The following is a 10,442-nucleotide window of genomic DNA, read 5'->3' on the forward strand; positions in this document are numbered from 1 at the left end:
CGAGAAGCATGGATATAGTAAAAAAAAAGACAAAAAAACAAAAAAAAAACCCCAGCACAAAACAAACAAACAAACAAACAAAAAAAAACCAAACATGGTGTGGTGGACATCCCTCCAGGAGAAGGCAGTGCCAGGAATAGGAATGTGTGCCTGGGATTTTTGGCATTGGCTTAGCCAACTGTGAAGCCCAAGAGGGCTTTCTGCTCATCTTCAGTAAGTCTACAGTCCACCAGTGTAAACAGACATCCAGTGGTTGCCCAGAAGTAGGTCACACACACCTGGCAAACGCCATGATTTTCCAATGGTCTTTCTTTTGAGCGCACAGTCATTGACACAACCTGATTTTGTTGTTGTTGTTGAAAGAAGCATTGTCTTTGCTCTGTGCATGCTGGGAGAAGTACCGATAGACACTGAAGTATATGAGTGACTTTTTATTGAAAGATTGTGGGATGAGAAGGCGCCTGCAGGTGAGGGCCCTGAAGTACAGCAGTGTTGAACTACTCTGACCTGCTTTCAGTTTTTAACTCAGATCTGTTTGATACAAAAGAAACCCACGTTTTTCAGTAAAGGGTTTTTATCTAGTTTAGCCCAACCCTAAACCAGCAATTACCATTCGTTCACCAAAGCCTGGCTAGAAATGACAAGAGAAAACCTCTCATTCACATTTGTATGTATGCTGTTTTTAAGATGTTTTCTCTCTTTGCCGTGGTTTAAACACACATAAATATACATGCAGTGACAAGTGCAATATACAGGCACTTACACAACACAGCCTTAACATTGCATGTGGTTTTATTCTGCTGATAAAATCTTCCACTCTGACATGGTAATTTAACATTACTTTTATTTCAATTACAAAAAATATTTACACATACAAATTACAAATGTTAAGTGCACTATAAAATGTCGTAAACCTGAAAAGGGGGATTGGTTTTATTGTTAAAACAGATCACAGAAGATGAACTAATTTGTTGTGCAAAAAGCATCACACTTCAGATTAAACTAAAAACTTGTCCTGAAATAAAAGGCAATAAACTGCCTCTAATGTACTAAGGTAAAAAAACAGCAAATGTGTAAAACCAACACCGCAACCACATCCCCTGACCCGCACCATCTAAAGGCTGGCTGTAAATCCCAAGAGGGAGAAAAACATGGTGTCATCACTTCATCACTACAACCAGTAATATTACTCATGGCTTTAATAGTCCAAGGACAAGCTGACATTCAATTATGAGCACAAACACAGTCACAAAAAAGCTTGCAAAAAGTATGTGGGTTGAACAAACAAACAGCAAGTGAAACTGATGGACGGTTCCTTTGAAATGCTGCTCAGTTGGCTTACAGTTCCAGCCTCTCAGTCAAGAGGGAGTGGGGGCTTTCCAGGCTGGACTGTGATGGTTTGTCCTTAACAGAGGAACTCTCTCCAAAAACACCTGCAGCATTATTGTCCAGGAAAACCCCACCAGCCACTGTTTTCCACACATGGAATTTAGCACCATTAAGTCTGACTTCTTTATAAAGGCAATGTTGCAAACAAAAAATGCCCCAGACAGGCATCTGTGTAAACACAAATGTTTTCTGTTGAGGTCATTTTGGTCCTTTGCAATTCAACATTTATCCTTTACCATGTAAAAGTGACACACTGTTATATGTGTATCACTTCTTTAGAAATCTGTCCATCCAACAAATAAATTATTTCATTTCAAGACAGATATTTTCTGTACTGCAAGGAAAAAGTATATACACATAAAAAATATGATCTATATCTATCTGTAAAAAGAAGTCCATGGTTTGATGTGCCATCATGATAATGGCAGAGCGGCCCGGGGAAAGGATTGACCACAAAGATCCTGATTACTTTCAATTTTCTGTTCCCCTTGTCCTCATTTTTCTCGTCCTCTTCATCTCTCACAAATACTCCTCTCTGTGGCCTCAAACGTGATTTACTTCCATCTTTGTACATGTTTGAGGGGAGGCACAGCGGTGTGCCATCTTGTATCTTCAGCTGCACTTGCAGGACTTTACAATCATATTGGATAGCTGCTCCACCTGCAAGTAAAAATCAGCAGTAATGTGATAGATCATCCAAAATTGTTGCGTTAACAACAAGGGTTGCTTGGCTGCAGTATTGGTACCTTGTGTTGCCTGCCCACATAGTAGAGGATTGGCAGTGGCTCCAGTGCCTGGGGGACGCAGCACGGCTGGGCAGAGGCTCCTGGATTATGATGCTTGTACAGGGCCAAGATCTGTCAACCATTCACATGATGGAAATACAAGAAAACTTAAGAAAACGTACAAGAAAGAACTTAGCTTAGAATTTCATCACTGACCTCACATTGCCTGTTTAACTGTATTTATATTTATGTATTGCATATTACTATTATATTAATAGCTGGTACACAATGCTTAATTATTGATTAGTATTTACATCAACAGGTTTCCTTAATAGTTGAATTGGTGCAGTAAATAGTTTTGCTAAATTATTTGGAAAAAAAATCCAACTATGACTGAATTTTACAAATATTTTCAGATCCACATCTGAAAATGGCCTGGATTAAAGTGGTGAACCAAGACAACGACACTGCCACCCCTAGAGCAACCTTACAATTGTTCTTTCTGAGCAACCAAAAGATTTTTGCTCAGTTTGATGTCTTCCAGTTACAAGGTACTACATAATGCCGCTTGATGAATTAAACCAAGACTCATAATACATACATAACACAGACTTCACCAATTCTCCAACTGGAGTTTGAATCAAAACACTCAGTTCAGAAACCAGAGAACCAGAGAAAATCAAGCTCCGAGAAGGCTTAGTCTGAGCTGCCAAACCTTTCTCAACCACATAACTGATGTGGATCACTACACGCTGCAGCGTGTTGTTGAAACTATACCTGAGAATATTTGTTTTCAGCATTCCAGATGTAGGTGCATGACCCCATGCAGTAGTTGGCATGGTAACCTGTGGGCTTATGTATCCACTTCCAACCCAGGTCTTTCCTGAAGTCAATGTACAAGCTCCGCACACAGCAAGTCTCTGTCTGGCTGCAGAAGAAAAAACAGAAAAAATCTCCATTGACATGGCATGTGTGATGAATCTTTAATACAATTAATGTGAGAATGCACACATCCCATCAGTGAGCAAATCTCTAGCGACAGAAGCAGCTCTATAGCAGAAGCCTTCCGATCGAAACAAGCCCACTATGAATGGCAATATTTACCCAAAATGAAAGTCTGGTGTCTGCAATATCAGCCACTCCTCTGCCCAAAGGAATTAACAGAGCAAAACTTGACTGTAAAATGCAAAGTGGCTCTTACAGCACTGAGCAAGTGATTCAATGGAAAGGAAGAGGGTTTGGAATTTAAACCCTTGCTCCTCCTCTCCACATATTTTAGTATCTTTCAGCAAGCACCCCTATTAATCCTGATGGGCAGGCCATTGGCCTTGCAAAAGCAGCGTTGCCCTTTGTTACTGTTTTGAAGAATGAGAGGCATGCTGCATGCTGAAAAATGCTTAACCAAACTTTGGCTGAGAAACTCTGTACAGCCCACCTACTATTTGGCCACTAAAATGACTTGTACTTTCCAGGTGGATAAGGTTTAGATTAAAGCTGCTTTAAAAACACCAGCGAAATAAAATACAACAGCTCAACGTGTTATGTCACTTACGCGGTACATATGTCCCTTGGATCGCTTGGGGAACGCTTTCTACGCGAGGTGTGTTGGCTGCTCATGTTTGGAGGGATGGACATGGTCAGGATGTAGGGCATTTGTTCTGATGCGCCTTGCACGTTTGCTGTGTCTCCTCTATTTTCGAAGATCCCAGAGATGTCAAAAGAGAAGAGACCCTGCTTTTCCTCGCTGCATCCACAGAACACTTGCAGTTGGAAACCCTGCTCATCCTCTAGCGAAACAGAAATTGACAGCATATCAAGTTGGTTATTTTCTTAGTCAGAACTATATGTGAGCTGAAGATGGGCCTGTCTGTGGTTTTTCACTCACCAGACCCTTGGAGCCAGTTCTGCAGGTTCTCTGTGACATCGAAGGACAACCACTTGTCTTTCCACTTATTGGTGATGAAGCGGGTAGCAAAGTAGCGAGCGGAGGTCCCCAGGCCCCAGTACAGCTCCACCCGCTGCTCATTAGGTATCATGGGTTTTTTGATTCCAAGACGCAGTTCAGCACTGGTCAGCAGGCGGTAATCCCCAACTCTTTGCCGTATTTCAGAGATGTTGAACAACATCGTGACGGTTGGTACTTTCCTGATGCTCTCTGTGGTATTATTTCCTGTGCAAGTTAAAAGAACAATTTCAGCCAAGCAAGTTGTAAATGTATGTAGGAGAGACAATGTTCTTGGAGCTGATCTAATTGTTACTAGTATAGCTTCTGAGCCTTTGTGTATTCTGCACCAGCTATCAATAAAAAAAATAAATAGTATTTTTAAAATGTAGCTATGATATTTTTTTTTTCAGTCGTTTCTTCAATTCTGTAGAAAATACCGCTGAGCACTTCTTTACATAGGAAAATAGAAACAGCACTGACTACTGTCAGCAGATAGTGTGCATTACACACACACACACAATTTCTCTTGGCCACCTCTGATGTTTCTCTGCACTCCCTCTATTCCTGAGTTTTCCAAATAAAATGTATGAAAGGGAGAGGAGGAGCGCAAAAAAACAAAAGTTTTTTGTCATCACAGAGCTCTTGTTTGTTTTTGATAAGTTGACAGTTGGAAAACCGCAATTATGCTCTACACTGTAAACTTCACACAAAAAACTGTAATACTTCTTGGCACAAGAAAGTATGCATTCAATCAACAGAAAATGGTAGTAGGGACATGGCCAAAAGTATATGGACGAAAGTATCAAAGAATGAGGTATATAAATTCACTTAATCTCAACATTTTTCCTCCTATTTTTAAAAATAAATGCTGTGTTCACTATTATTTACCATTATATTTGGCCAAAACAGAACTGTAATTTGCAAAAGTGAACTTTCAGAAGAAGTTCTTTCAGAAATGATTTTCATAATTCTACATGGGAGAGCCAAATTCACAAGCTTACTCAGCAAGTGAAGTCTTACTCCCGTTGTAAAGTTGACCACAGAGAGTGTTTTGTTTTCTGAGAGCACTTTACAACTTTTATTCCTTAGCCTGCACATATAGTGTGAGGGGAACAGTCCCCTTACAGAGCTGGACAGAAAACAGTGCCAAGCTACTGAAAGCTTTAACACCATAAATCTAGCAGCGTTACATTATAATGGATTAAGTCTGGTGGAGACATGCAAAGATAAGCGCAGGAAGGCAGATGATTGAGAGTAAAACACTGTGTAGACAGAAACAGAGAGGAGGTGGGGCTGATGGGAAAATGCTATGAAAACAGCAAAGTGAAGAATGCATTCATATGAATACAGCTCACAGTTGTGAGGGGAGGAGGTATTGGGAGGGGTGTGACCAGGGTTGTAGAGAAATCGTATATCAATAGAGCCTGGGGTCTGATCCAGGCCCAGGCCGTCTTCTGTGCCTGAGCCTGCCAAAGCACAACTTTCAAGACCAGGAATTACTCTTTGATAGCAGCTACAATCCGGCCTTTCACATTTGTACTGCATAGTGGATCCGGGCTGTGTCAGGATCCTCCATGTCATGGCTGCTTGTGTATCATTTACCACTATGACCATCTGTGTTGTTAGCTAGGTAGTGTTTCAGCCCTTGTATTGAAACCAAAATGAAACTGTAAAGACCTGGTGTGGCGGGAAATGAGATGACATTTTACTGGTCCCACCCAGAGCAGAGTCAAATATTTGGTTCTAAGAGCATGAATGGAAACTCAGACTGTCACAACCATGGACAGTATGTGGAGAGTGGTGATCTGGCAGTGATGTACCAAGTAACACCAAGCATAAAAAACCATGGTGTTCAGTTAGTTAAAGTAAACTGAGATAAATGTTTTATGGGTTAGAGAAGTGCTCATGAAACAGGAAATTTAGTCACTTCCCTCAAGAAGCACATTGGCTGCAGCATCATAATCACAGTGAAGCTTTAGCCTCACTTCTACTTTCAATTCAACACAGCCTGTTACCTTTGATTATCACTGAACTTCATCATGTTCGTCTGATTAAATTACATCACTTTGGGGGAACAGAGGGTAAAACTTCTCAAGAAGTTAAGATATGGCATTGCTCTTCGACACAGGGGTTAGGTTAGCACCCTCGTTGGCATACTGACATGGGTGTGGGAGGATTTGTGTGTTGAATCAGGGCCTATCTGCAGGTAAGCTGGGGACAGCTGTTGTGACAGGCAGAGAAACAGACCTGTAATTACCAGTGGGAGGAACGAGATTCCAGCAACAGGCTAAATACCTGCCTCCTTCATTTACTCAGCTCCACCTTCCCACATCCCACTTGTCGATGTCTTCTTTCCCCACCTCACAATGTTTTACACAGGGTTTGACTCCTGTTGCTACACTTCTCCACCATCGCTTTATCTGCTCTCAAATATAATATTAGGTAAAATCATCCCTGGTTTCCATAGGAGGAAAAGGTTCCCCCTGTAAAACAAATCAAATCAAATTGGGACTGTTACCATGTTAAATGCAGAAGAGTAATGTATGTATGCATGGCTTCAAGGGGAGGTAGCTGGTTGAAGGAAGTGAGCCTCATTTACCAAACGATTAGCTTATAACATATAATACCTAAAATGCTCCACAAACAAATATGCAGTCCCGTAAGCTGTTTTGGAAAAACATGAAAGAGTGAGTCATGCAGTTATAAGAACCACAATTTGAAATGAGTAATAGCATGTTAAATCAATATTGATTTAAAAAAATAATAATAATTTCTCCAGTAATTCTTTTTTAATCACTTCATTCCAATATGGGGCAAAAGCTAGATTGTTTTACACACACCCTTGTATCAAAACAGTTCTTGCAAGGCCTACACATGTACATTCAACGTTCACCCTCTTCTGTGGATGTTGGCTCTGTTTTAAATTGTCTGGCATTCCACAGATGTAGGAAACACACACTCCCCATGGGCACCGCTTGCACCGGACCTGAGTCACTCAAGATCTCAGTGGCCATCAGCCTGCTTTCCTTCCTGCCAAGCTGCCCTGTCACAAACACAGTGCAAACACACTGATAATAGCCTCAGGAAACCCAGAAGCAGAGGGGAAGTCAGAGAGATAGAAACAGAGCGAGAGAGAGAGAGTGACAGATAGGTAATCAAGTGCAGAGAGATATGGAAATTAAATGGAAAACAGTGGGGACGAAAGAGAAAGAAATGATGGAGAACAGGTGACAGGATAAACAAGGGAGAACCCAATGCTCAAGTTACAGGAAACCCCCAGTCCCTGACGGACAGGGAGGTGGGTTGAGCTGGCGAGGGCAGAGTGAGGATAAAGGAGGACATTTCATGTCTTCTCTAATCTCATTTTACCATTCTGCCCCCCTTTTGGTTTTCATTTGAGCAGAACAAAATCATGCCCCTCATGCTGAAGCTCCCTTTGTTCTCCCTATGCTGTGCACACTCCTGAGCTGGGTCCATCCACTCAAGTCTTTCTTTTGAAGTGCTGGATAAAAGAGAGATGGTATGGATGCCTGCCTGATGAGGTGATGAGTATAGGCATGTAGAGAACAATGGAGTAAAGAGAAAAAAAAAATGCTTATCATAACAGTTTGAAAGTCATTAAACGACTATATCCAAAAAGCATTTGGCTGAGCATTTGCAGGCAAGCCAAACAAACAGTGCTAATAAAGCAGTAAAAATGCCATAGATACCATGTAAACAACACACAGCATCAGACCAGATGCAACACACAGTGTTGTTAACTTGTAATGCCTGTGATTTCTTGATCTGCCTGAAGATGTTGGGTGGAGATCAGAAGACATGTTGAAAGAATTTATGGATGAGATTGGAATTAAATATCGCTATTGTGCATATGGTAATTCATTTGGGCTGATAAGTGACCCAAAAAATGCTGATGGTAAAACATGGATGCAAACAACACAATATCTGTGGTTTTTAACACATTTATATACTGCAATCATAAATCAGTCATGCTAATTCCTATCACTGCTGTGGTTAAGCCATCAGCAACTGTTTCCCTCCTTGACAATGGTTATTATGAAACATGACTTATTGTTGTTCTTGTACTCACTGGTCATGTTGAACTTGTGCAGCACCTTGGCAAAGTACTCCTCTTGCTCCTGCTCTAAGGTGATGTCTGTCTGGATCTCAGTCTGCTGTTCATTCAGCATCTCCTTGGTGTTGTTGTAGAGGGACAGCAGAGTGGAAGGGATTTCCTTTTCGTCTCCAGCCTGATCAGGCTCAGGCTCTCTTGGCAAACGCAGTTTACTGAGGATCTGGCTCCTAATGGCCTCAATGCGCTTTTTTTTCACTATTTCCAGGTCCACTGTCTGACATGTAGACATGCCACTTACGTTGCCCACCAAGTGGATAACGATGAGAATCAGCAGTGCCAGCTTCATGGTACAAATGTGACCTTAACCACCTATAAGATTTAATTAATCTTCCCGTGCCTTTTCTTTAACACACTGCTTCCTCCAAGTGACTCTTAGGGAACAGGGACTCACTGGCACAGTATGTTCACAGAAGACAGAACAATTAAAGCAGTGTGGAGGGCACTGAAAGTTCAGAACTACCTGCCAACAGTGTCGCTATTGCTGTGAAAACCACCTAACACCTCCTTGCATAGAGGCAGGTCGAGAGAATCCCAGTGGGCAGACAGGCGTTGAGTGATGAGACAGCCTCTGACTCAGATCAGGTACCACATAGGTAATTCAATGACGTCCTAGACACTGAAGTGAGTCCAGAGTGGAGCTGTCAAATGCTCATCCAAACACACAGACAGCACCCAAAACAGCAAAAGTTCAGACCCTCTACAACGCCCTTCAGTATAAAACAATCTACCGACACTGAAATACCTAACACACTTGATTCTATTGTCACACACCAACTTGTTGTTGATAGTTTCAAGCCTCTTAATTTAAAATGAATCCTGTCAAAATTTCTGAAACTATACCTTCATGAATCAGCTCGGTGCTGTACTGGTCATTAGGCAGTGTCTCTTTACATGTCTTGGGCTACACACGCTGCATGAAAGGTGCTATATAAATACAGTTTGTCAGGGTGACGATGGCACATCCCAATTTACTTACATCCGAGACTAAGGTTTTTCAACAGACACACCTTCCTGTCCTCTTTGGCCCACAGGTTTCTTTAAATGTTATTCAGAACTGTTCTGGCCAAACACGTATTGTCTAATGCCCCTCTTTGTGTTTTTAAGGAAGACAGGATACGTGCTGTGCTGAAAGTGTCGAGAAGGCCTTCCTATTTCTCTGTTTTTGAAGTTTGATCAGATGACCTCTGGCTTCCTTCACAGCCCAAATAAAACTCTCAGGAGATTTGAGTCAGCCCAGCACTGATCAAGAATCCACAGTGAAAAGAAGGAATTTCTAATGGTATTAAAAGATCTGACATTCATTAACTTTCTACAGCAGTCACACCATTAAAAAAATGCCTACAGAAAACATATGACAAACTTGTATCGCTCTCCACTCTGACTATCTCTTTTCAGCATAAACAGCATGTATTCTATGTACAGCTGTAGTTCACCAGCGATTGCTTTCAACACCTCTGACTCATGTCTTCTTCACAGAGAGGGCAGCTGTCTATCTATCTTCCTTCTCAACAAGAATAATACGGTAATGGTTGGTCTCAAGTCTAAGAAGAAAAACAAATATAAAGAGATAAAAACACAACAAAATTGCCCCTCTGTCAGTAAAAGACTGTCTTCCAGTGACAAGAAGTTAAATTAGACAAACCTTCTCTTTAACTGAGTGTGCCATCCAAACACAGAAGTGGTAACAGCGGCAGTAACAAGAGTAACAGTTCTTCTGAGCTCACGCTGTTTTGGGAATCAGATTGCTGCCTCGTCTGGGTCCTCTCTTCCCTCTATTCATCCATCGGTATCACCTCGTATATGCCTTATACAGCTCCTTCACACCTTCCCTCTTGAGCCTCCTCTGACACAACTCCCTTTTCACACCTTTGTATAACTCGCTGCCTTTCTCCTTGTGCTCTCCCTTTTTCCTAGTGCTTGTCAGAGCTTGCGAGTGACAAAGTGATTTGTGAGAGCTACGAGCTCAGCTAACTTTTCTCTTGCACTCCCTTGCTCTGCCTCTGTCTCTCTCTCCCTCGCTCTAACTCTTCTTTTTTCTCTGGTTCCTGTTACTCGTCTAATAGAGCGAAGAGCTCTCCGCCCAGGAAATGAGGGTAACGGCCACAGTGTAAAACATCTGCTCTGACAGAGTTGTGCTGCCTGCCTCCTGTCCACATCAGGAAGCCAGGAGCTGAACATGCTAAATAACTGACTGAATTACAGAGGCACCAGCTCTCTCAGACTCTAGACTGTCTGACATTGAGGTTAC

At 41.8% G+C, this 10,442-nt stretch overlaps 1 protein-coding gene across 2 annotated transcripts; it reads right to left on the bottom strand.

Moving 5' to 3' along the window:
• Positions 1-826: 826 nt before the first annotated feature.
• Positions 827-10,213, bottom strand: tgfb1a (transforming growth factor, beta 1a). 2 transcript variants are annotated; one of them, XM_029517451.1, is made up of 7 exons: positions 9,837-10,213; positions 8,150-9,735; positions 4,000-4,284; positions 3,667-3,901; positions 2,892-3,042; positions 2,136-2,246; positions 827-2,049 (listed from the first exon to the last, which is right to left on the bottom strand). In XM_029517451.1, the coding sequence occupies exons 2-7, from the start codon at positions 8,478-8,480 to the stop codon at positions 2,002-2,004; spliced, it is 1,161 nt and encodes a 386-aa protein (XP_029373311.1). In that variant the 5' UTR covers positions 8,481-9,735; positions 9,837-10,213; the 3' UTR covers positions 827-2,001. The 2 variants fall into 2 exon arrangements, with proteins under 2 accessions (XP_029373311.1, XP_029373310.1); XM_029517450.1 differs by having other exon boundaries at positions 8,150-10,213.
• Between the last annotated feature and the right edge of the window lie 229 nt (positions 10,214-10,442).

This window comes from Echeneis naucrates, chromosome 13 (genome assembly GCF_900963305.1).
Source record: "Echeneis naucrates chromosome 13, fEcheNa1.1, whole genome shotgun sequence".
Lineage (NCBI taxonomy): Eukaryota > Metazoa > Chordata > Actinopteri > Carangiformes > Echeneidae > Echeneis > Echeneis naucrates.